We start from the raw sequence: 27516 nt of genomic DNA, 5'->3' as shown, positions 1-27516 counted from the left end.
GCATCACACTGAAGAATGGTTGTCGTTGCTGGATCAGAGTCGTAGTAGGATAGAACCTGAGCTGAGCAGAGTTCCTTCTTGATCTTATCCAGCGCAGTTTGATGGTGCAGCTCCCATCTGAAATGGATGTTCTTCTTCGTAAGCTCTGCGATCTTGGCTGAGAAACGGTTGAGGTATGTAATCAGTCCCAGTAGAGACAGAAGCTCTTTGGTATTAGACGGTGCAGAAATGTTCTTGATAGCCTCCAACTTGTCTGCTGCAGGACAAATGCCTTCTTGTGTCAATGTGTGACCATAAAAGTTGACACTCGGTTGCTTAAACTGTAGTTTTGCAGAGTTGAGGCTCACATTGTTTGCGCGAGTGGCTTCAAGCATGTTGACAAACGCTTGGTCATGCTCCTCTTCTGTAGAGCCATAAATGATGTCATCAGCTATCCCAGTAACATTGGGAATGTTTCTGTAGATGTCATCTAACTTTCGCTGGAAAATGTCCTGTGACACGACCACACCAAATGGTAAACGCTTAAAACGGTAGCGACCAAAAGGTGCGTTAAACGTACATAGCAGGCTAGATTCATGGTCGAGCTCAACATGCCAGTAGCCTTTGGTGGTATCAACCACTGAGAAGAAGTTCTTGCCATGGAGCAGTGGCAGGATCTCATCGATGGTTCGGATGTAGTAATGTTCACGTCGGATGTTCTTGTTCAAATCCTTTGGGTCCAAGCAAAGCCTGACCTTCTTCTTTCCATCGGGTGTATCTTTAACATTGCAGACTATGGAGTTGACCCAGTCGGTAGATTCTGTGACCTCAGTAATGATGTCATCTGCGATCATCTTCTCCAGCTCAGCCTTGTATAGTGGTAGGATGTGAACAGATACTGTGCGTGGTGGGTGAACCACCGGCGTAGGACTGTCGATGAGCTGGATATGGTATTTGTCTCCAGGGAATCGGCTGATTTTATCCAAACAGTCCTGATAATCCCTCATCACGACAGTTTTGGATAGGCTGGCATGCTGGATGGATGGCTTGGCTGAAGATTCTGCTGGAACACTGTGGAGCTCTTGAAGATTGACCGTTATGATACCCAATTCCTGCGCTTGCTGGCAGCCAATCATCGATGGGTGCTCTGGGGCTTCAACAATGTTAAACTTTGCGGAAATGGACTTGCTCTTGTAAGCTATTTGAAGAGTAGTAGCACCTAGGTTCTCTATAGGGTTTCCACCATAGCTTTTCAGCACACTTGTACACGGTTTTATGTCGAGCGAAAGTCCCAACCTCTGCAGGTCATCTGTAGTTAGAACACAAGTGTCTGCTCCTGTGTCCACTTTCATCTGAAGACTGCGCTTGTCATTGATTTTAACTGTAGTGAAGATCTTGTCAGGGTAACTGCTCAAGTTGTGAACTGAATGTTCAACTGGATTCTCAGACGTAATGGTGTCAAGGAGCACTGTGACTGGTTCTGAGTCTCTGTCACTTGAGGAATCACAAGAATCACTGGTTTCGTCTTCTCCGTCATCATGCAGATGGATGTCCTGACCGCTGTAATCTGGACTTTGTACGATTTCATTCACTTGTTTGAGGCGCTTTTTCATGCAGACCTTCTGAAAGTGCCCCACTTTCTTGCAGTACTGGCACTTGGCATGGATTGCCGGGCATGTGGCATCAACGTCATGCTTATTTCCACATCTAAAGCAGCCACTGTACTTGAATTTGAACTTTGGTTTACTAGTAGATGAACCATGGGGCTTGAAAGTATTGCTTGAACGAGTCATCTTTGTGCTACTCGGTTGTTTTGAGGCTATCAGGGTATTTGCCTTCTTTTTGCTTCTAACAGCATGTAACTCAGAGCTTTGATCTCCCTATTTAATTGCTTGCATCTGTGCCCTGGTGCTTTCGTCAGTTTTGGCAAGATCATAGACTTGCTGAAAAGTTAGCGAATTTCCTTTAGAGATGGCATCCTTCCTGACTTTATCCGATTTCACCCCAAAAACCAACGTGTCTCGAAGTGTTTCTTCCTTGAATGCAGTGTCGTATCCGCTATCATCGATAAGCTTGCGTGCTTTAGTTAGGAATTCTTCTAAAGGCATGTCCTCTTTCTTTAGGCATCTTAACTGGTACCTTGACAGGATTTGATTACTTTGAGGTTTTGTGTATGCCTCCAATTTTCCAAAGATTGGATCAAGCTTTAGCTTGTCATCCTCACTGGCCCATGATGCAGTGTTGTAAATTTCTAGGCCTTTGTCACCGGCCCAAAGTAAAAGGAATCTTGCCTTCTTATCTTCCGGCTTGTTTGAAAGCGGCCCGTCAACAACAAGATTACATTTCTGCTTGAACAGTTTGAGGGGTGTTTTTGACTGGGTGTTAAGTGCCAAGATCCTGCAGATGGGTGATTGATACTACAGTTGAACCTCTCCACAACGGCCACCTTGGGGACAGAAGAAAGTGGCCGTTGTGGAGAGGTGGCCGTTATGGGGAGGTAGGGGTGTAATATGACACTTTTTTTTTCGGGAAATACAACATGTTTATTGTGCCAAGTTCATGCTTACTGTAGCCTATAATGGCAATCCAGTCATAAATAATATATATATATATAGATAAAATACATAATAAAACGTAAATAATGTTTGTAATCAAAATGTTAACAAGACGAAACGAGCAAGGTTCGCAACATTCGCTATGTTATTGTAGACAATTTATGCTTACTGCAGCATACAAACGGAACACAATCAAAATACGTATATCATTAAAATGGCTACAGAAACGTAATGTTCCAAAGACAAATGTAGATTACTGCATCAGTTTATGAAAAAGGTTTTTACAAAAAAGAACTGTACTGGCCGTTGTCGAGAGGTTATTTTGGCAGTTGGGGAGGCACTTTAGTGGCCGTTGTCGTTGTAGAGAGGTTTAAACAAGAGCTAATGTATGGACTGTCTGCTGGGACAAAAAAAGTGGCCGTTGTAGAGAGGTGGCCGTTAGTGGAGGTTCGACTGTATTTATCAAGAATCGTTTGCAGGCACCCCTAATTTTGCCTATGATAATTGTATGCCTTCGTGTGACGTATTGGTTTCGCGGGTGGCTTATATCCGTTACAATATGTTCAGTTTTAGTTACCTCAAGTGTAAGAACTTTTTTCAAATTAATCATTACCACCGGAAACTCAAACAATGATTTCTATTCAACAGATATCAAACTGGTTTCAAAACCACCGCCGTCTACAGAAGGATGGCAGTTATAAACCAGGCCAGTACATGGTTATTCAGGCCAACCCAGGTTCAAGCGCAACTGCAAAGTGACTGTACAAAGAGACATGTTGCAAGTTTCAGAACCGGTTTTCATGACTGATTAAAGTTCTTAATTGATTGTACGTGATGTCTTTCAAATCAAACACAGCACCGCCTGGTCCGCTTACATTATTATTGCCTGTTATTGTCGTAAAGTTTCGGCTAATTATTTCGTTTAGATTTAAAAATGTTCCGTTTGTTAAATTCCCGGTTGCACGACGTACAATTGGAACATCTGCTGGCTGAGCTTTGACAGAGGACTTCATTGGGACTTCACTCAGCTGGACTCAACTTTACTTGACAGCCACACATCTCAAGTTTTCGTTTTACCTCCCGAGCTTGCTGTTCTGGAGGCCGAACCTGAACATTGACAGGGACATTTATGCCACCTCCACGTCGCCACCTTCCCTTTGGATCATCAACTGGAGGTCCTGTCACAGTTCTAGCAAAAGGAGCAAATACATGGATTTTATTGCGACCAAATAAAAGCTTTTATGTCTCCCTCCCGGGTGCCTTCTCTATTAGGTTTGTCACAGGGGACAGGGGTGAGTTGGTTGTGAGACAATGGCTCATGGTTCTTCGTTTGAACCTTGGATCTTTACTAAAACAGATCACCATCGTATGATTATCACGAGACTCTCCGGACAATAACCTTTTCGCAACATCACGAGGCTTTTGGCCAAATGTTCACTCACAGTAAAAATACTTAGCCTCGCTTTCATAGTTAGGCAAAGACCCTTTATAAGAGGGCGTATCCATTAGTTCGCCCTCTCAGTCTGCAAGCCTTAAACTTCAGATTTCAAGAAAATCAAGCAATCAACCCACCCCCATCCCCGTCTTCCGCCCGTGTAATTATTGTATTTAATTGTGTAGTTTGCCTTTTTTCTGGCCCTCACCTTTGCTAGAGCTTTTAATACCTTATTGTTACCTCACCGTTTGTCAGATATTAGTTTAAGTTTTGTACTTTTCAATTAAAAGCGGCCATTAACGATGGCCAAATTTTTATCCCAAAGATAGTGAGTTTGTGTTACGTTTTAAGGTTTTACTAAAGCGCTCTCGCAAACAAGCTTGGCTGTTGGCAATCAAAATTGATCTCTTTAAATGTTGCTCGCAACCGCAGAGAGGAGACATAAAAAAATATTATGAGAACAGTACATCGAAATAACAATGTATGTGATTTGAATGATTTCATACTTGTTTGCCCGGATTGATTGTTAGAGTTTTAATAACAAAAATAATAATTCACTTACACAGAAATATGTGCATGTAGTTGCCAAAGAGGATCCACAACCTCGGACTGTAGGTGGCCCCCGGAGAGGTGGCCGAGCTGTCCACGATGGTTAACAACTTTAAACGCGTTCTCCCCTCTTCTTGTTTACAGTGAACACTTCACCGACGTTCACCTCAAAACGGCAAAGATGATAGCCTTTGACGATGCACCAGTATATTCAGTAAAGCCTCTACCCAGACGTCTTGCGTAGACATTATGACACGGAAAGGCAATGACGGGCAAGTGCGTAATTCGAGTACACGTGCAACGGGGTATATTCTTTGCGTTGAAAAGACTGGGTCGGAATTTGTTTTACCAATATCGCCCCCAGGGCTTCCTAAAAATGGCAGATGATCGGACAGGTAGCGTGGGTGACGTCTGTTCAAGGTTGCTGAGCGTATCGATAGTAATCGATCAACGGTTTTTGTGTGGTTATCGATTGGTCATCGATTGGCCGATACCAATCGATACCAATTAACTACGTAATTTTATCGATTGAATTTCCGATCATCGGTTTCCATCGATTGGATACTCCGGGGTATGTGCAATTGGGTGCACGGATTTCCCGCCAAAACACACTCGTATGCAATTGAGGCTTCTTAATAAAAACTGAACACGTCCAGGGAAATCACATCTTTTGTCTTCATAGATAGACAGTGATTCCATTTTCAATGTTTGATTCGTTCAGGTCACTCGGCTATTCTCGTAAACCATGAAACATTTTCATTGACACTGGCTCTTAATAGGTAGACAATACTAATTGCCTAGTATGATATTGTCTGTGATTGCTTACAGTGAAATTCCATTTTCAACGAGCCATAACTCTACGTCTTCAACAGTCTTCACAACCATGATTCGCACTCGAAAAGCAAACTCAATTTGGAACCGAACAGACATCGAAACCAGGAGCGAAAGAAAGATCCCTCGTTCCAGATTGTTTTTTATGCCGTTAATTGTTTGCGCTCATTTTTAGATCAATATACGATTGGTCGGTTCATTGCATCATGTGGGATTACGTATTGTTTTCGCGCTCTTCAGGAGCAGCTGCAGCGTCACGACCTTTCATCCACTTACCGCCTTGTGGCGCGAAAATGAAACATGGCATTCCGGTGTTTTTATTGTTCCAGCTTTCGTAATAATACATTTAAAAAGCCCCTAAGTCATTTCAAGTTTATTCAAAGTCACGCGCCAAACTTCACTGATCTCTGCACCTTATTTTAACTGTTTTCAAACATAAATATCTTAAAATCGGAGGCATCCATGAAGCTCAATATACGTTAAGAATGTTTTGCTATAAGGAAAGACATTTTATCAGGAAAGAGAAAGTGTCAAGTTTTATTTTGCCAGAGATATTGGTGGAAAATGCGGGAATAAACAAATCACCCTGTAAAAAATTGATTTATTTATTTACTTGATAACGCTCTTACAGATTTTTTTACTTATTTCGCCTGCAAGTTGTCTAGTTATCAAGTTTCGTCAAAAAGTGTCTGACTAGATTTCGAGATAATCGACAATGTTTTAAATGAGAGGCTATGCGCTGTCGTTGCTCAGTATGGTAATAGTTGTTGCTTGGAAACTGATGAGAAAATTAGCTTTGATCATATGTTGAAATGATAATGCAGTATGAAGGAGATCGAAGTTTCTCTTTCATGCGAGATAGTAGTTTCTCAAACTCATTAATAATTCATCAAGAGAGAACAAAGAAAATCACTACCGTGACCGTGGTTTGGATAAGTGATCCTAATTACCATAAAATTTTGCCAACTTTAGCCTTGAATTTCTCCAAGAATTATTGAGAAGCCATATCAAACACTGGAAAGTGTTTTTCATCAGATATCCAAACACCTCGAAGTCGTTTACAAAAACTTGGCTGCGCCTCGTTTTTTCAACTTACTTCTCAGCGTTTGGATATCTGATGAAACACACCTTCTCGTGTTCGATAGATTACTTCAAAACTTACACCTCGTGTCCAGAAAAAGTCATGGATTGCTTCATACGCTTTATATTCTTTATTGGATATTTCCTTCACGTTTCTCTGGGACTGTTTTCTAGACTGGTCCAAATTAGATTTCGGTACCATATTTTACAGCCATCATTTGCCGAACCTTTTCTTTTAATTTCACTTTATCAGCGTTGAAGTCAGTGGCATGGAAACTCACAGAGTTCGAGCAGGCCTCCAACTCCACTTCTTCACCGAGCCAGACTTCGAATATGACGCCGTTTACGTTTGTTTCTCAATGACAACAGCGCACGCGCATGCTCTGTGGCTCTAGCCTTGACCGAGCTGACCCGGGTAGGCGAGCCAAATTGTTTATATGAAAAAAAAAAAAAGTTGTCCCGGCAGGGAGGGTGACCCTACCCTCGAAGGAGAGTGAACTGCTAGGCGGGTCACCCTTTTAGCCGAGCCAACTTTGTGTTTCTCATGTGAATGGTTCGCCCCGTTTTGTAAGGAAATGTAGGAAAAGTGTCTCGCCCAGGGTAGCTCGGGTAGGCGGGTGATCCTTTTACCCGGGATAACTTTTCTCCATTTTCTCCATATAAACGGGCCTTCAGACTAATTTGGTTGAAAACGAGAAGAAACGGTCTACAGCGTTTTTGCCGCGTGACTGCTACATTGGAACGGTCCTTTCTACTGTAAAGTCTGGGCAACAAATCGCATCTCGTCAAAGCGCATAAAGTAATGAAGGTACGGTGATATTCCGACGATTCTGGAAAAAATTTCCAGAGAAAAAGACCGTTCCATTTGATTTCCTTTGGGAGTAGCCTGTTTTTCCGAACAAATGAAGAACGCTCCCGGTGTGAATCTAAAATTTGCGACTTAGAGTTGATACGTTCTAGCTCAGATTCGGCTCAGGGGAAAGAATACATCAGACAACCATCAATACGATGTGGCGTTTATTTTAAAAGTTACAAAACTCTTGCTGCTTCAGTTTGACTAATAAATTATGCAGAAACACGCGTGGAGAATTTACAGAGCAAAAAAATGTTCAGGTATAAACTGATACATGAATTCCTAATAAAGGGAAGAGTTATTTTTAGTGGCTCGTACTTTGAACTTCAGTGTATAAATGGTCGCTGGAAAGTGACGCGATAAGCTATAACTATTGTTTAAACATTGTATCACTTCTGTGACAAGTACATTAAATACCGCCGTCAATCTAAGAACAAAACGACCGAAGTTGTCTTTTGCGTTGTTGTTTGCAGCCGTTGTTCTTGCTATGTCCTCAGAGCGCAAATGGGTCCTGTTCATGAAGCTCATTTCACATTATTGTTGACAGCAGATTCATACGCTTAAAAAGATGATGAGTATCACACAAACCGTCGATGAAGGGGGTACATTTCGGGCCTGTTTACATAGAAGCAAGATAACCCTAGTGCCAGTCGTGCCAGGGGACCTTAGCAAGAGGGCTGCCTTGGTGTTCCCATGTGACAAGGCTGCTACGGTTGCCCTAGCGCTAGGGTTACCCGACCTGTATTCGATAGTTACCCCAGCCGGCGGGACAACTGTTCACCCTGTAAACACGACACTCGGACAGGTAGGGATAACCCGCCTTAACCAAAGCGGCATCTGAACTTATTACCGACAATAGCGGGTTAATTTCGACGTTAATTATTTACATGAATCAAACTGAAACTTACTTCCTACGGTGAGATATTTCTTTTGAATAACAGTGAATGTTTTCTAATTTGACAGCCGAAAGCCTTTGAAACTCTCCAGAAGTCTTAGTGTTTACCATTTTCTGTAGAGTTAAACTGAAAATTTCTTAGGCAGATACAAATAACGTGGTTACCGAGTTAACTGCAACTTGGCCCTTGAGCTGTCTCTACCTGTAAACACGTGAAGACTTTGCCTCGGTTGCTCACTAAGGTCCTTGGTTAGAGCTACCCGACTTCCTTGTAAACAGGCCAAAAGTGCTCTAATTTCTCTTACTGAGACTCAACTCAACAAACAAACAAAACAAAAAAGGTACAGCCCCAAAAAGGAGGAAACATTTGGCAGAATCACTGCTGCGGAAACATTGGTTCTAAATGTTCTTCCACCTGCGCACACTCAAAATATTTGTAGCGGAAATATTTTATGCTTCCGACAAGCAAAGAGCTGTATCTGATTCTGTTTGCTGAGACACCAGCATTTCTTTGCCCATTCCCTCTTAACTTTTGCCTTTTGGAGCCTTTCTTAAACTTTGTGTTTCAGTTGAAAAGGACGGACAACACTGTTTAAAGTTTTACGTTAACTTAAGATTCAAACTGTACTTCCTGAATGGCTCAAAAAATGAAAAGAAAATGGTGCAACGATGTCAGAAGTCAGTTTTCCAGCTACAAATTTCCATAATACTAGCTTAATGCATTTATACAAGAAAGCCAACGTTTGTCCACTAAAAATAGCGAGTCCAAAAGCACACAAAAATTCATCTATAGCACATTAAACGTTTACAGCAGACAAATCTCTCCTTCAGTCATCATCCGGTCTTCTCTTCAGCGCTTCATGTTTTCTCTAATATGCCAAAGTAAGTCAAGACAACATTAGTTCAGGGAAAATGAGTACACTATGTAACATCCCAGCCTCTAGGTTGGGGAGCAGGGATGGCGCAGTGGTGAGAGCACTCGCCTCCCATCAATGTGCCTTAATGTATGTGGGTTGAGTTTGTTGTTGCTCCGAGAGGTTTTTCTCCGGGTACTTCAGTTTTCCCCTCCCCTCAAAAAACAACATTTCTAAATTCTAATTTGATCTGGAAAGTGTCCAAGTTAGTGCTCTGCGCTCAAGACGTTGACACTTAAATAAATTTTTTTTTTTTTTTTGTATACCGGGATACAGCGACACCATGCAAGTAAAGGTCGTAGGTCGTAAAAGTTTAGAGCAAAAATTCCCCTTTAAAATCGGCACTCTTAATGCCCACAGAATTAAATACGCCTCAAAATCTCACAATTATAAGACCATAGCAGGTTAAGACATCAGTTTCTAATTCGGTTTACAGGGTGCCTCCAGCAGAATATTATGTCCAGAAATGCACGCTAATGAAATTCATGAACAGTATGATAGACATCACAAGGTGTCCCCTAACCTTAATTCTCACTAAAACACACATAATTCTGTCAAACATGAAGTCATATGATAACGACAAAAAGGCCTGTTTTATATGAAGTAACCAACATCAGGGTTAGGTGCATTTCTGGACATAATATGAGGTAGAATATTGAATTACTTACATCAAAGTGCAGATGAGAAGAGTTGCAATGATTGTTTTGAGCCCTGGAGCGAGATGCCCTTAAAAATAAAACGGAAAATAAATAACAAGTTTGAGAAGTTTATCAAGAGCGCTCAGTTGCATTTGTTAAAACTGGTCGACCAGATCTCCCCGCCCGGTAAGATCGATAATGAAGTGTACCAAATTGAAAACTTGGTTAGTGTTCGTCCTTCCAATTACTTGTAAATTGCGGACACCATCCTTTTAAAAAAAGAATAGGCCCTTTTCATGATGACGTCATTTGACTACAATTACCAGAATTCATTTCGTTTAACCTTTTCAAATTCAAATTTTGAAATCCCAGTGGACAGCAAAGAACAATGGCTCTAATTAGCACGAGAAAAGAAAAAACTGAAGGATTCTGGTAGTTGTAGTCGAATGACGCCATAGTGAAAATGTCCTATTGGCAGAATCAGCCTTTCAGGGTGGTACATTCCATTTAACAGTTGGCCGGTGTGACCCACCAATAGATCATAGATGGAAGGCGCTTTTTGTATACTAGTTCAATCTACCCCACACGTGATCTCTTGATGTTCTCTTAGAGTGGCACAAGATTTTTTTCCCTAATTTGGACTACCAAAGCTAGTTTGAAGCGACTCGCTGTTTTCCAAAACGTTTTAGTAAATTGAGAAAAATTGGCACCATTCAAGCTAGCTCTGGACAGATTGGTAGTTCAACGAAAAAGTTCTTCACAAATTTAGACTTGGCCTTACATACACATTATGTATATTTATGACGATGACGCGAGGCTAACGCTTTACACGCACTGCATAATTTTGACTGTGTTTAGACCAGAAATTTGCACTTAACAATGTCCACGAATGCCGGGACACGCTGAAATTTTGTTTCGCAGAAATGTTGCACCATTTTTCCAGGACTTGATAACGACCTACCTGCATTGGACATACAATCGCAGGCGGTCTTACAGGAAACCTGTCGTTCCATGGCACCATAGTGCTTACATTCGTTGAGGTCACATCGCTGCCTGATGATCGTACAGTTTCTTATCTGGTGAGTGAAGCCGCCTCCCGAATCACAGCATTTTTCTTTACACTTACTCGGATCTTTTGTTCTCCACTCGCTCCACTGAACTGAAGAAATAAAAAAAAGTCGAGAAATGTTACAGTATTTAAGGAGTAAGCCGTTGGTGAAACAGGATGAAACATGATGTGAAGCAATAGAAATGAGCTTGATCGATTGACCATCTTTCGGAATAAGAATAAGCAGAATAGCCTCTAGATTGCTTGCTTTTAGGCAAAAGTTTGAAGACGTCTCTGCAAGCTGTTGATACCACACGATACTGAAAATCTATTTTGTATTCCAATAACTAAAAAAAAAAAACCTCACGAGGGATTTTCAACAATCACTGTAAGAAGTCTTATTCCAGAATACGGCCAATCGAACAGACCTTTCTAAAGGGACTATGTAAGCTGGGGCACATGCGCAGTAGAGCTTTCAAAAATCTCGCAACAAACAGCTTCTGTAAGTACCAAAGAACCTTTGTAGATAAAACATTCAGCTATTCAAACAGATGAAAACAGCTTCCTGGACTCTCCGACGGTACTTGAAAAAAATTCGGCCACAATTTCAAAGTGCTTCTCATCAACCCGTGCATGCGCCAGGGGTGACATTGTCCCTTGAAGAACACCTTTGCAGATTGTTGACCCGAACAAATTAATTTTATGGACTTTGTCTGCAAGTAACACAGTCGTTCTCTCACCTCGTGGATAAGTGGATAACATTGAGTATTGTTAAGCTTGAACACTCAACCCTTCTGTTAAGAACTGGGCTTTAATTCTGGTAGTGTTCTACAATTCGTTTGTTCCTTTTTAGTTTGTTTATTTATTTATTTATTTATTTGTTTATTTACTGAAAATTAATATATTGGGTGAAACATTTTCCAGTTTTTAGGTTACTTATATGTACTGTAAAGTCTGTTTTACAAATGAACACTATCGCTGCCAGAACGAAAACTGGGCGAGCTTCAACCTCGTTCCCGGGGTGTCTCCCCTTCAAGTCCCGGGGAACGAGGGATGTGAAAAGGAGAGACCCTGAGAACGAGGTTGGGCGAGCTCCAGCGATCATATGAAATCCAGACTACACGTTCAATAAAACCGAACTCGTGATGCATTTTCGTATGATAGCTATGATCACTTTCTTCAGCCATTGAGTCATCGTCGGTGGTGTTGTATTGTTAGCGACAGACCATTACTTTTTTGAAGGGGGGGGGGGATTTTTTCAACACAAACAATTTTTTTCTGCGTCGTTGTTTTTTTTTTTTTTTTTTTCGGTTGCATTCTCCTACTGACAATTTTGTGAGTGTGTGTGTGTGTGTGTGTGTGTGTGTGTGTGTGTGTGTGTGTGTGTGTGTGTGTGTGTGTGTGCAAACAATTTATTTGGGCTTTATTGCTTTTTATTCCTTCCCCCTCCCCCCCTCTCCAAAATAGTGTCCGTCCCTTGTAATAGTAGACACTGACCGGATTTACAACACTCCACTTACCGTCAGCAACAGACACTGAAGTCGTCACATTGACAGTCTGAGCTCTAGTAGTCGTTGCATTTGGTGATGGGCTCGCTCCACCTCCACCTGCAGATGAATTTGTAGACACGTTGGCCGAGGATGTGGCTGCAGGCGTAGTGGGCGAAGGTGAGGGGGTGACGACTGAAGAAGAAGAAGGGACCCCTGATCGGACGTACAGTAGGAACAACATGGTGGCGGGTATAGCTTTCCCTGGCAACATCTGCAAATAACTTGACGTTAGTTCCCAATGCCAAAAACCCAAAATGCAGCAAAACTACTTTATAACCTACCAAAATTATACAGTAAGAGAATTTCCTGAATGATAGCTAAACCGTTGACAGTTTGGTCAATGTAAAACCTAATAAAGCTTGTGGGACATGTTGCGCGAGAGCAGCAATTTATATATTTTATAACATCCCGTGTGGTTGTCGGATGACAGCAAACTTTGAGGTTCAAAACATTGAAGTATTCCTCGAAGAATTAAAATGACTCGAATTTCAGAGTATTGGAATACTTTATGCTTGTGGTCCAATCCTGTTATTTCAGAATTGCAATACTTAACAATTATTCCACGAGCGCGCTTTGGATATGAGATGATAGATACTCGCCGAGTTGACTATAATCATCTCATAACCAACAAGCGTGAGTGGAATAATTATTTTCAGTATTAAAAACAATTAAAAATTATTGCTATATCTTGCTGATTTCGCTTTGCAAGAACAACCAGAAGACAATTTAATGGTCGCTATTTCTCTGGCATGGTGTAATTGCTCGTACGCGATGGCCGCTAAGCCGATCAAATCCCTGGAATTGCACTATACATTGATCCAGTTTTTAATAATACCAATTAGCCATCTTTTTCCTCTTCGAAAAAGGTTTAAGACCCTCGGGGAGAACAAAACGGTCTGGTCTATATCTTAGGCACACCGATAATTTGTCAGTTATTATCAGGGCCTGCAAATAACGGAAAATTAATAAATTCAGTTCCGAGTTTATAGATCGAACGAATTTTCGGATGACAAAGTTGCAGTGGTATCAAATTCGTTTCTATATTCAATTCTTCCCTTAAAAAGCACCTAGGAGGTCCAGTAACTTAGCGATAACTTACTACAAACATTGCTATGTTTTGCTATGGTCTCGTGGGTGGTTCAATTCGCTTTTATTTATACTAATAAAAGTAAGGTTTGAGTCTTAATTTGACGATGGCAAGAAATTTAATTAAACCGAGGCTGAAAGCTGGATCCGATTCCAGTGAACCTGAGGTGTTCCTTAAGGATTTTCTTAAAATATACCAGAAACGTGACATGGAAAATTTAATTCAAACTTTGTAAATCTCAAAACAAGAAATTTAAAGTTCCTGGTGAAAGCAAAACAGAGCTTGTTTTTTTGGACTAATGTACAACAACTAATCAGGTACCGGAAGGAGAATACGGTCATCTTCTACTTCACCTTCGGTTTGACATGTTACTTCAGATCATGAATAATAATCCTCACTTGGGTAAAATTCACGCAAAATGTTCAAGACTTATTCGTGAAATACATGGCAATATAAAAACGCTTTTTAGAACGAGCGCTTTTATATTTAGCGTGTAAAAAGTCCATTATATAGATGCTTAAAGCAGTGATGCGATAAAGTGGCAGTGAAATCTCACTCCAAAGCTGCATCTCGCTTATGCTTACCGGACGCAGTGTGAAATATTTGTATAATGTCAAGAAAAACAACGTGGATTAAACGAAATTCGCTGTTTTTGCACCTTAGTGAAACTTTCAACCTTATCTGAACCTGTCAAAAGCTTTCTGAGACTTAAGATCTTTTTTGTTTCACTGAGTTTGGCGTCCTGGAATAGCGATATATGATTACTTTTTTACTGCTTTTTTTAAGGCAGGATTACCTTCTAAAAATGTCTTGAAATGCGTTTTAAAGAAAAATCTAAAAAATGTCTTTGGGCAATTAAGAATAAAGTCACTAAAGATATGCAAGAAAAAAGTGATACCTTTGCAAAATGTCGAATCGGTGATATTTTTTCGCCTTGGACACAAGGTGTCACTTGTAAAATTTGACTTAAGTTGTGTTTCGTATTTTGTCTTCGTTTCTATGGAAACCAAAGTAAATTTTAATTTGTTGCAGAAAATACAGTGTGTTTATGACATGAAACTTTGGCTGTCGATAAAATCAGGGACATGGAACATTCCAGAACTTCCCGGAACACGAAAAAAGAATTAAGATTAAAAAAAAGGAAAAAATTTAATTAATAAAAATAAAGGAAAAAATTATAATAAGATTAAATTTCGAAGTACAATTAACTATAAAAATGAGCGAAAAGTTTACGGCTACTGAAAACTTGCTGAAGAATGTGGTCAATTTTGTAGCTTGGTGACGATCTTAAAGTGCAGGAGCCTAAGCCACCCTAAGCCACCAAGCAACAAAATTGACCACATTTTTCAGCCAGTTTTCAGTAGCCGTTAACTTGGTGACGATCTTAAAGTGCAGGAGCCTAAGCCACCCTTGATCAATCAACAGTGTGTTGTGTATCACTTTGTATGTGATCTGTGTGATGCAGATTACGTCGGCTATACCAGCCGTCACCTTCACCAACGCATTGATGAACATCGGTTCTCGGCCATCGGGAAACACCTAAAGAATAATCACCAAGTCGACACAATTGGCGACCTGACAAGTAACTTCACAATCCTAAAGAAATGTCAGGGAAAGCTTGATTGTTTAATATTCGAAATGCTTTGGATCAGAAAGAAGAGACCGAGTTTAAACACCCAGTCAGACTCCATTCGTGCAAAACTATTTGTCTAACGGACAAAACTCCCATTTTATGACACCTTCTGAATGAACACCGGACAGTTACTTTTAGTTTTAATTTAATTTATTCTATTTCACACCTTTACTTTATGCATAAATTATCTTTTCTGTTTCATTCTTTACTTGATAATGGTGCCAGGATGACACCGAAAAGTCGTTCCGTTTTTTCGCTCATTTTTATAGTTTAAGGAAAAAATGAAAAAAATTCATATAAGAAGAAATACGGAGTAGGTGGGACGGTAGTATAAATGGAGTATGCGGCATTGCACTTTCAAGGAATTGTTACGCCATGTAAATTGTGTTTTGTTGGAATGTTGATTTCTCCAAATGTCGTGAAGTTTTTAAAAACGCCGGATTAAGCTTTCAATCTCGTCATTGACTTTTTGTTTTTTTCTGAACAGGAGCACCACCCATTTCATCTCTAGGTGTTAGTGGGCAATTCATGTCACCTCCCAAGATGATTTGTGCATCTGCAAATGGTAGGAGAATGTTATCAAGATTGCGAAAGAAAGCTATCATTAGGCGCGTAAACGTTGGTAAACAAGAAGGAAGATTCTAGCACGTTGGCTTTTAATAGCAAGTATCGTCCATTTTTATCAGCGAAGATGCTTTCTGTTTCGAAATCAAGACTCGGTTTAAATAATATCATCACACCTTTTGAATGTGTTGTTCCGGAACACTGTAGCCGAAATAATTTCATATAAGAAGTACGGATTAGGTGGAACTGTAGGACAAATTGGGTGTTGTAACTGACCACACTAAACTAATGGCGCAAGTACTTTCCTGCTATTTGCAGCACGTGTTTTTCGTCCGCTGCGCCAGAAATGGATCAGTTCCAGCCCGGCTGGAATACGCGAATGAGCACGGAACACCCTCAGGCGTTTGTCCATCGTATTTTCTTGTTTCATTTTGCGCGAAGTCCCTGTCTCAAAACCAATTTTTCGGTAAAATGGAAAAGGGTTTTGTAGCTCCAAACCAGCCAAAGTAGCGTATTTTCTTTAGCCGTAAATGACAGTTCGCTTATGGTTAAGACACAGTCAGGCGTCCTTTACTGGAAAATAATAGCGGAACACTGCGCGCCCGATAGCTAAGAGATTTTGGTAAACCCATCAGTGGGAGAGACTTTGGTTTGGTTATGACTTCACTTCGTCGGACCGACCGTCCGACTGTCCGTACGTACACTCATCCATGTAAGCCAATGTGAAATGAGACACTCAAACCCTGCGCTGCAGCCCGCGGTTTTTTTCGGCGGGAAATTGCGTGGTCAATTGTGCTGCCGTTTGCGTTTGTTTGGCGGGAAGTTGCATCGCCAACTACATTTGAGAAAAAAACAAAACATAACTTTGAAGACGACAAGATACAAAGTCAATTTATGTAACCAACAGCAGAAGAAAGAGCAAGGCAACTAGCGGCGGGAGAAACAAATCGACTGGCACATCATCAGAATCTTGAAGTGAAATCATTTTTCACCGATCCGGCGCGGCAAAAAGTTGGGTTTTTCCTCTTGAAGTGAAACGTTTTGCTACTTAACGTTGTAAAACGAACGGAAAAATCAGTAATGGAATAAAAGGACTGGTTATTCTCAGAAGAGGCAAGTATATTCATGCAATTTTGTTGACAAAACTTTGCTAGTTTGCTGTTGTGCAAGATATTGTTTTCTTCCAGTTTTGACACGCCGTTTAACTTAAGCTTAAGCTAAATGCTGCTGACTTCAGAGCAGTCTTTTGAGCTCATTTTTTCGGTCCATGTTAATTATTTCCCTTGGAGTTTTATTTTCTGATCTCGTCCAATTTTGCCGTCAAACAGCAGGAAAAAAAGCAAGGCGACTCGCGGCGGGAAAAACAAATCGACTCTTTTAGCAGCTTTTAGAGGCGGCACCTCATAAACAGCGGCCGAATCTTAAAGAGAAATTCTTTTACTCTAATCCGGCGCGATGAAACTGGATTTTTCCTCTTGAAGTGACACGACGTTGTAAAACGAAAGAAAAAATCAGCAATCGAATAAAAGGACTGGTTATTCTCCAAAGAGGCGAGTATATTCATGTGATTTTGTTGACAAAACTTTGCTGTTTTGCAAGATATTGTTTTTCTTGTAGTGTTGACACTGCAACTTGTTTAACTTCAGAACAGTCTTTTGAGCTCTTTTTTCGGTACATGTTCGTTATTTCCCCTGGAGTTTTATTTCTAATCTCGTCCCATTTTGCTTCATTCAAAAGAAATTTGATTCTTAGCTAAAACAGTCAGTCAAACAAACGTCTTGCAACATTGTATCGTTTGCATAAACTACTGACAAGTTTTTCTCGCATATATTTCTAATTTTAGCATTTATTTCTGACAATCCTGTCTGAGAACAAACAAAAATACTTAAAACAGTAGGATATAACGGCAAAGATTAAGATGTGTGAGTAATTTTCACTGAAAGTCTTACTCAAGGATATATTTTAAGCCTTTTTTTGGTTAGTGTAGCCATTTTCTCTGAGGCTCACGTACGGCCTTCTTGATAAGCAAAATTTACTGGACAGTGACAGTGTTACGTAGTGCGCGTTGGCTGTTCACAAACCGGTTCGCCTCGATCATCTTAAAAAATAAAAAGAATAACTAAAAACAGAAAAAATAAATATCATTTGGAGTCTATTTAAATTCCGCTTTTATGACACAGAGGGCAAAATGTTCTTAAAACTATGAAGGGACTTCGTAAACAGTCAGTAAAACACTCACCGTTGGCGCAAGCAAACCAACAAATTATTTAATGTTTTCGTTGCGTACAAAACAAACGAAACCGCCGACGAGAACAGTTCCCATTATACACATGTAATTAAGACAGAATACAAGTTAAATTCAGGAGCAAGCTAACAACGATAAAACCAAACGTTAGGCATCAATTAACTTTCACCTGCGCTGTGAAGCTTCCTACAAGACGGACATAGATCGATAAAAATAGCAAACGGTGGATCCAAAGAAAGAACTTGCGGAGTAATTTCTTCCGTCCTAGCTGCAGCACTTGATTTCCATATATCTTTGGTACAAACAACCCGACTTAAAGAGTCGAACTCCAAAGAACCTAGAAGAACTCGTTGTTTTTGGACACAAAATGCAGAAACCAACAAAATGTAAAACTGTCGTGCTCAGCCAATCGGGAGCGAGTATTTTCGCCGCTCGACCAATCAGGAGTAAGTAATTTTGCCCTCGTGAAAAACTTCCCTCTGTTACAACAAATCAGCATTCAGTAATACTGCCCTCTGTATTACATTGTTATTGTTGATGTCGGAGCAGTTAGCCAGCGACACACTCGGCGATGTTATACGCCGATCGCGGGTGTCAGATATGGGCGATTAAATTCGCTAGCATTCGCCAAGTGTGCCCGTTCACGGGATTTTCTACGCTCATCACTGCAAATCGCCAGTGAAGTCAGGTTGGGCAATTTTTTCACATGACTTTTAGAAACTGCCACATCGCCGCGATCGGCGAAAAAATCGCCAAGTGTGTCTGCAGTAATCGGCGGCGATCACATTCGCCGCGATCGGCTTATAATATCGCCAGGTGTGTTCCTGGCTTTAGCTGCATATGCATTAAAAGTATATATAACTTCCGAATGGATGAGGAACTCATAAAAGTTACGTTCATACAATAAGCAGACTTTTATAAATGTTATTAAAAATAGGAATTGTGGAACTCCGCTTTTAGGCTTGGCTAAATATATATTTTAATGGGTACACCTACATCTTGCCACCGGGGGAAGCACGCTTCTTGAAACTCTCGCCTAATTTCAGACCAAAATATGTGATTTTTCCTAACCTATTTCAGACACGATCTTCTTGTCGATTGCATATCATCCAAATTTTCCAAATGCTCATGTTAACCCGCTAGCAACATACAAGACGCTATTGGTTCAAGGACCGATATCATGTCAACACATGATATGAGTAGGACTTCGTTAGTGGTAAAAATCTATGTACTACTTCAACTGATTTCAAAACGTACCTTTGCTAGAATGCACAACGTTTGTGTAGTTTCAAACCACCCAAAATACAGTATGTGTTTAACCCGTAGCTAACTGCTCACTTATGGTTGAGACACCGGAACACCGATGCTTCTTTTACTGGCAAATTAAGGCTGCACCTGTATTTCACATGTCATTCCTTTTATTTACTCCAATTGGTTTTTCATTAATTTGCTCTAATTGCTTTCAGATAGCGCCTCACAAATAAAATTTTCAAAGCGGTAAATTCCGTTTTAAAACCTTTTAGTGAAGACCTTAGCCTGATAATATATATCGCGAAATTTCGCTCTGCATGCAAAGGTCGTCTTTAAAGGGTCCTCGTCAGAAAAACCTTTTTTTTTGTATATATGCAAGAGTTTGGCTATTATATTTTATTCGGAGCATGTCGAAATCAACAAAATCACTTTGAAACTACGAAAGATAATGAAACATACTTTCAGGAACACAACTTACAGTAAAGCAATAAGATTTCACTTCACCATGCAATGTCAATAATTTCGATGGCATCGAAAATGGCGGAGGCTATAAGACAACATTTAATTTATCTATCTGGTACCCGTGGCGCAACGATTTTAACAGCTAATTACTTTGGACCGCCAAAGAAGAATACGTGAATGAGCACGGAACACCCTCAGGCGTTTCTCCATCGTATTTTCTCCTTTCATTTTGCGCCAAATCCCTGCTTCAAAACCAATTTTTCGGTAAAATGGAGAGGGGTTTTGTAGCTTCAAACCAGTCAAAGTAGCGTATTTTCTTAAGCCGTAAATGACAGTTCGTTTATGGTTAAGGCACAGAGACAGTCAGGCGTCTTTTACTGACAAATGAGTAGTAGTAATCAAATATTATAGAGTGCGTTCGACACCTTAAATTGAACAAATTTGGCAAAATTGTGCACCCAGGGGGGGCTGGCAGCTACCTTTGATCTTGCCGCTTTTCCGAAATAGATGATCGCCCCAGTTAAGAAATCTGTCAATCATTCGTAAACTGTAACGAGCATGCGCGAAATGCAAAATATTCATGCGAATTTGTCCGTAGCGACTCGACGGTGGAAAATGCGGTCGTATTTAGTTATTGTTTATTTACTGTTAGCATGTTTTTTTGCGGTAGTACCTAGTAGAACACTACAATTAATCAAGACCGCTGGAATGAGATGCCATGTAGCAAACGATTATGGTTTTCGTCGTCTCAGGAAGATATTGTACGTTGACAAAATAGTAGATTTCAATTTCGATTCTTGTTCAGTTCTGAAGAAACTAGAAACCACACAGTGTTTCACGACTGTCATCGCGAAAGCCCAGAATGTTACAAGCTTGTTTCTCAAGATCGGCTTGGAACTTTAGTGTAAGCTTATTAAAAGTATTTGTCCCACATTTTATGCGTATTAACTGTTGAAAGCGTAGTTACGAATGAAACATCATGTTTATTTTATGGAATTCTCCCTCTGTTTAAATGTCGCGTGACGACAGTTATTCCGGTAAGGTTAATTTTAATGCACAAATGGTTTAAGAGCAATTCTCCAGGAAAGTAAAGCAAAGTTGGAAATGAAAATTTTTAACCCCCCTTCATTTTTTGTGTGGGGGTAGGTTACCTGGAGGGATGAACAAAAACAGCCATATTTGAATCGGCAGGTGCGTCGTTGCCATGGAAACCGCACTTGATTACGTCGGCCTGAGGTCTATGTTTTGACCGAAAAATTCACTCTCAAATAGTAAAAATAAACGAGTCTGGTTCTCGAGTACATGTGAACCAATTCAAATGAAATTCATGCAGATGGTAGAACCACTCTCCCATTTTATAAAATTTGCTGTTAGAGTATTTTGGGTGCTATAATCAAGAAGACCTCAGTCGTATTACTATGTTGCCTGTCAGCCATTTTGATAAGAAGGAAAAACAAGCACAACCATATTCGTTATTTCTCCGAAAGTACTCTTTCCACATAAACCAAATTGGCAGCAGGGCTTACATAGATATTGAAGTTTATAAATATTATAAAATCTATTTGGGGAAAATTATATTCTGGCCATGGGTGTTGAAGACATCCGAGGCAAGTTGCAAAAAATTGCAAAATTGGAAATGCTGAGGTCTCCAGTATTTGGTTCTAACAGGCTTTAGATAAAGAATATCAGCTTCAGAGGTTTTCTCATTCATCTTATCTGTTATCTACATTTGATTGATTAGGTTTTGGCCAACGAATTTTATAAATTAAAACAAAGCCTACCTTGCAACTTTTGGGAATTTCTTCATGATGCTTTTGTCGTATAGGATGGGTCTCTCACTCCGCTCGCTCCATTTTCTTGACCAAATCTTGCACAGGCTCTAGCGGAAAGGACAAATCTAACTGCCTAGCCTCGCCGAACATCTACTTTTAGACCAAAGATGATGATGCATCAACCCGAATAAAGAACAGTTGAACAGGTCAAACACAGTCGTGTGTCGAGTATCGAAATAATTCATCAATACAATCCATCCAGGAAGTTAAATAGATGCATCAAGATCACAGCTGAGCTAATGCATGTCTGCGTCGATTCTGAATAACGTTTTTGGCTAAATAGAGCCGTACATTCCGTGGTGTATGGCTGAGAAGCGAAGAAATCGTTGTTTACGACCTGTTTACGACCAAACGTATGTAGACCGGAAATGCGAGTACCAAAACTGCTGACCGGATGTAGTTTTAAATGCGATATACGCACTTTTTCTTTGTTTGTTTTTGTAGCTTCGGCTAATCGTCGCAATGGCATTATCTCTTCTTTAGATATTTTTGGTACAATATATCATTGATAGGGGGATAAAAGGACGACTTCTGATCTGCTTTTATTACTGTTTTACAGTGGTGAATAAAGAGGACAAAATAAAAGCTCTTCACTAGTCGTTTTACACAACCACATAAGCCGCCTTTGTTTCCTGGGTTTGTTTGTTTGATTGTTTGTTTTTAATTCATTGCTTATTGGATGTTAAGGATGGCCTGCATGTAAGATACGTCGCTGATCTGGGGCATTAGCCTACACATTAGTGACCCACCTCTCCTCCAGAAATAGATAAGTCCTCTTCAAGCCGATAAATTTTCACATTCAGTACCTTATACCTGCCCAAATTTTGGCATTCTTTCTGTTTATTTATTTATTTATTTATTTATTTATGCTTTGCTGTTGCTTTTTTTTGTTGGGGGGAGGGGTGACGGGACGTAAATTTGTGCCGTCGATCAAAAACACTGTAAGGGAAATTTGCATATCGTCGTGCGAAGGAAAATATCCTGGTCGGGACAATGGAAAGTTGGTCTCTTTCAAATCCCAAAAGGGACGTTTCGGTTTGTGAGTGCAGTGGAAACAATATAAAACTCAGTCAATGTCAAAGGGATATTTCCAGGCACGTGCAAGCCTGCGGACTTAGTATAAACCGTGATGAAATCAGCGACGAAATGGATCTTATTCTTTGCCGTGCAGGTAAATAATTATAAGATTTCACGCGTGAATTTTTCATTCTCTTGTCACGAATAGTTTAGCTTCATTTCCTTTGTTTTTGTTTTCATTCGGTTATTCAGGTTTTTTTTTTTTTTTTTTTTGCTTTCTTCACCATTGCCATTGTGAAACAACCCCATTACAAGAGGATATCATTACGCATACATCCGGTGTTACATCCCATTACATTTTGTTACATCCGGTCAGCAGTCGTGCTTCTTGGACTTCCGGCCTATGCGTTCAGTTTATTTACCATTCTTGGCTTGTCGACTATCGCAATATCTGACTCGATTTTAGCCAAAGATGTTACTTTGGATTGTTCAAAGGCATGCATTTGCTTTGTACATGGATCTCGACACATTTACTTTACTTCCTGGCTGAATAATATTGATGAATTTAGGTGCTCGACGGCAGAAATCGCAAGCATTACGACCATGTTTTGGACTTTGTCAACTATTCTTTGTCAAGTGTATGCGGGCTACTTGTATCATCATCCCTGGTCTGAAACACAGCAAACTGGATATTCGATGGGAGTAACCGTTAGTCTGCGCTAGATTTGGTCAAAAAGACGGAACGTGCGAAGGAGAGATGATGGAGAGAACCACGCGACGAAAGCATCCTGAAGAAATTCCCAAAACCCTCAAGGTAGGTTTTGTATCAATTTATATTTCATCAAATTTGTTGGCCAAAACCTTATTTACTAAATGCAGGTAGCAGACAAGATGATAAAAGATACTTTTGAAGCTGATTTTCTCTCTCTAAAGCCTGTTTGAGCTAAATACTAGAGCTCTCAAAATTACCAATTTTGCAATTTGCCCCAGGTGTCTTCAGCACCCATGGTCAGAGTATAGTTTTCCCCAAATTGATTTTATGATATTTAGAAACGACAATATCTATGTAATCTCTGCTGCTTATTTGGTTTATGTGGAAAGAGTACTTTCGGAGAAATAACAAATATCGTTGTGCTTGTTTTTCCTGCTTGTCTAAATGGCTGACAGGGAACATAGTAGGACGAGCATTTTCTTTTTGTTTATTAAACCCAAATTATTGTAACGGCGAATTTTATAAACTGGGAGAGTGGTTCTACCATCTGTATGAATTTCATTTGAATTGGTTCACATGCACCCGAGAACCAGATTCGTTTACTTTTACTTTTTGAGAGTGGAACTTTTGCTCAAAACATGGTCCCAAGGCCGACGTCATATAGTGCGGTTACCATGGCAACGATACATCTGCCGATCCAAAAATGGTTGTTTTTGTCTATCCGCCAAGGTAACCTACCTACACACAAAAATTGAAGAGGGGTTAAAATTTTCCATTTCCAACTTTGCTTCACTTTCCTGGAGAATTGCTCTTAAATGCATTCACAAGGAAAACGGCTTTAGTCCTTAAGAAATTTTTAGATAAGAAAACGTTGCAACTGGAAAGGATAGCTTATAAAGATCTCAGAAGTAGATTGCTTAACATTATTGTGAATAGAGCTACCAGGTTTATATGAGCGGTTGCAAGGGTGTTTGTCACTTGCGTGAAAAGACATTCAAGTCCTCATTCTCTTGTGCAAAAAATTGGGAAGTCGAGTTCAGTAGCACCGGGTGAACAATGTAATGATACACTGAGATCCTGCAGAAACCACATGCATGTGCAAAAAACCTTGGAAGGTACATGTAAATATTATTGTCTCACCTGTCACCCTTACAGATGTCCATGACCACCTCTATGGGTATGGTGGTTTTCCCCCATTGGTGGATGTCAAAATGGGGCTACTGGGAATGCACCCAAAACCCAACTGCAAGGGAGATACAGTACTAAATAGATCCTGGGATGGCAAAATCAGTCAACCATGGTTTCTCTATGTATGCAAGAGCCATTTCAAAGCAGACAATCTAAATTATCGCCCCTTGATTAGTGAAGTGTTTCTAAACACTCGAGGATTATCCCAGCTGACCACATTACTCTGCAGTATAATAATGTCATCAGTATATGACAATATACATCAGAACTGCAACATATTGCAATATTGTTTAATATTTATTGGTACAAATTTTGTAACATAGTCAAGTGTAATTAGCATATTGTAAATTATGCAATTACTGCACATTTTCACACACTTGACTGGCTGAAGTATTGCTGTTTAGCACCCTGCCTCTTTTATGTTTCAGTTCTCACCCCAGAGGTATGATAGACAAAATCTAAAATAATTAAAGGTTACTTCACCTCTTTCTTTAAAATAATGAGATTTATTACCAAGCATACATACTGAATTCAAAAGTCAATATTAATTTTGTGGCTCACTTGGCAAAGTTGAAGAGCTAAGTGCTGCTTTCATCACCTCTCAACTTTTCACCGTTTAGAAGAGATTGGAAAAGAAAAATCTGTTGTTGAGGTATGATAGCAACATTTTAACTAATTAAAGCAAAACAAAAAATTAGATCACCAGAACCTCCACAGTTTGTTGACTCTCAGTGGGCAGTTGCTGTAAAGGGAGGAAATTCTACAGTGTACAAAAGTGCACATAAATGAAAAAATAGGGAGGATAACGATAAAGTGGAATGGAGGAAGGCTTACTACCTCTCGTGAGAGTCAATTTCTACTGGAGCAGGTCTAGCCCTGTGAACTGTGTCAGATCTAGAAACAGCCAACTCTCTCATAAGCGACAACTCTTGGTGCACGACAAATAAAAAAAGTGGTCGCTTACGGGAAGGATCAACAAAATAAGCCTAATGCTGGACTGATAAATTAATTACCTAAACATATTACCCTAGCAGCTAAAATTAGGCAAATAAGAACTAATTTATTTGATTTTTTCACATCTATTCATTCTTCTGACGAAATTTTGTGTAACATTTTGGAACAGATCACTGAAACAATTCCCATTTACCTACAGATCTAATTATAGTAATCTTCTGTCTGTAAACTGTCAGTCTGAGAAATTATTTACTCAGATCATACGCGAATATGTTGGGTGGTCGCTTACCGGAAACAGAAAACAAAAGAATAATAATATGTCAAATTTCTGGCCTAAAAAGTGGTCGCGGTCCCTTAGAAATTTGAGTGGTGGTCGCTTACGAGAGAGCTCTTGAAACAGTATTTAACTGAGCAACAAAACGGTTGTTTACGAAGTGGTCGCTTTGAGAGAGTTGACTGTACTGATCCTCTCCGGGGTCAGCTAGTCGTCGGTTGCAGTATTTTCGTTTTTCGCTGCAGAATTTGCATCCGTGATCCCTCTTGATGACCAAACTTCAGGTAAAAGAGCGACCGAAATCTTCCTGTTTTGTTTGGACGTCGAATAGCCAAATTGTTTGCGAATCCGCACAGACGCGCTGTCACATAAAATCGCCGCCATGTTTGTTTATCAAAAAATCAGTACTTAGTCTCGCTCGGCCAAATTTCTTAACTGGGGCGATCATACAAACTCGGATCCAGGCCTCGCTGCTGGCCCCCCCTGTGTGCAGCCTTTCATGTTCGTTTCAATTTGAATATTTGTTATTTTTTCTGTATATTACCCAAAACTAGCATCTTATAGCAGAATATTTGAATTTTTCGTTTCAAATTAATAACTGCATGATCGGAAAAACAATTCGTCCAATTTCTGTGGAATTGTTGAACAAATGGAAGGAATTGTAACAAAACAGTAGGAATTACTTTTCTTTGTCCCACTGCAGCCCCAAGTTGCGCGATTGTATGGCCTGCTGCGTGACACTTTTTTACGTAGCTCTTTCGTCCTTTTATATCTGTACGTAATGTGTAACTACCAAGGTGAAATATTTGCAATAAACGAAGCTGAGTTTAACATTTCAGCGGCTACGTTTTTAAAATTTTAAAATAATATAACGTACTTTCGGCCCGCCTGTTGCGTGACACTGTCGAACTTTAAAATACACAATATTTCCGGTAAAACGCTTTCAATCTTTGAGAATAACGAAACTTACAGGCCATCACACTATTTTGGTCTTTTACTGAAAAGGTATTTTACCAAAATGCCGCGAAACTTACGCGACTAAAAAGCCGTAAAAATGTTGAACTGAATCGAGCTAATTTGCATACAGTTTTGAAAGACATCTCAGGGCCAAGGTTGTTCAAAGAGCGGATAACTCTATCCAGTGGATAAATCGCTATACAGCGGACAAAATGTACTCCAACCAATAGATTTTATCCGCAGGATAGCGAATTATCCCCTGGATAAAATATGCCGCTCTTTGAACAACCGGGGCCTGATGTCAGTTTCTGATGCGTGCATATTTCACATCATGTTTTTGTATTTCGATTTTATACTAACGTACTAGAAATACGTGACTCGCAAAACCTCGCGAAGCTAGGGCTGGGTGGAAAGCCCTCTTTACTCGTATTGTAGCATCAAATGAGGAGATTAATTTTTCTGAACATAGCAACTATTTTGATGAGCATGGTCTTTTCGTAGTTCCACAGGCTAGTTTGCATGCGGTTGAAATCTATTTCTGACACGACGAAATGTACAAAGGGGATGCAGCGCTGTCGTGTTCGATGAATTTATTTCCCACGGAAAATTATTTTACCGCGGCCACAAAACGTGTAATTTCTTCAATGCAATCTTTCACAAAAAATATTTCTGGATGAAAGGGCAAAGATTCTGCGGAGATATTTCCATCCAGTGAATATTGATGAACATTGCAGTTGAAATGTGATTCGCCACTGAACGCAAAACTTTCCCGCTGTATGCAAATTTTGCTCCATCAAACTGCGTGTTTGTCTTCCAACCTGTTGCTGCCTAGCAACCTTTCCTTTGTCTGGTCTCATTCATACTTTGTTTTTCACTGTTGCCAGGCAACATTTCGTCTCAAGATTCATCGACCCATCCATCGACGACAAGTTCCATAAAATCTCAACTTAACTCCGTATTAGGAGGCGTTCTTCCTACGTCGAACGCAATATTAGAGAGCTTTTAAAGTTCTT

General features: G+C 40.0%; 1 protein-coding gene across 2 annotated transcripts; it reads right to left on the bottom strand.

The window, feature by feature from the left end:
- Positions 1-7429: 7429 nt before the first annotated feature.
- LOC146482567 (uncharacterized) lies at positions 7430-19251 on the bottom strand. 2 transcript variants are annotated; one of them, XM_085107039.1, is made up of 6 exons: positions 19114-19226; positions 14313-14411; positions 12298-12538; positions 10691-10888; positions 9760-9817; positions 7430-9046 (listed from the first exon to the last, which is right to left on the bottom strand). In XM_085107039.1, exons 3-6 carry the CDS (start codon positions 12536-12538, stop codon positions 9028-9030), a joined length of 516 nt encoding a protein of 171 aa, XP_084963165.1. In that variant the 5' UTR covers positions 14313-14411; positions 19114-19226; the 3' UTR covers positions 7430-9027. The 2 variants fall into 2 exon arrangements, with proteins under 2 accessions (XP_084963165.1, XP_084963163.1); XM_085107037.1 differs by lacking the exon at positions 14313-14411 and having other exon boundaries at positions 19114-19251.
- Between the last annotated feature and the right edge of the window lie 8265 nt (positions 19252-27516).

This window comes from Pavona decussata, unplaced genomic scaffold, assembly GCF_977016875.1.
Source record: "Pavona decussata unplaced genomic scaffold, jaPavDecu1.1 SCAFFOLD_45, whole genome shotgun sequence".
Lineage (NCBI taxonomy): Eukaryota > Metazoa > Cnidaria > Anthozoa > Scleractinia > Agariciidae > Pavona > Pavona decussata.
The sequence above is the reverse complement of the archived record's forward strand: the minus strand, read 5'-3'. Positions and strand labels throughout refer to the sequence as shown.

Coding starts and splice junctions, on each gene's coding strand:
- LOC146482567 (XM_085107037.1), bottom strand. CDS start 12,538: ATGTTGCCAGGGAAAGCTATACCCGCCACCATGTTGTTCCTACTGTAC. Junction 10,889..12,297: donor TTCAGTGTCTGTTGCTGACG/GTAAGTGGAGTG, acceptor TTATTTCTTCAG/TTCAGTGGAGCGAGTGGAGA. Junction 9,818..10,690: donor CGATTGTATGTCCAATGCAG/GTAGGTCGTTAT, acceptor TTTATTTTTAAG/GGCATCTCGCTCCAGGGCTC.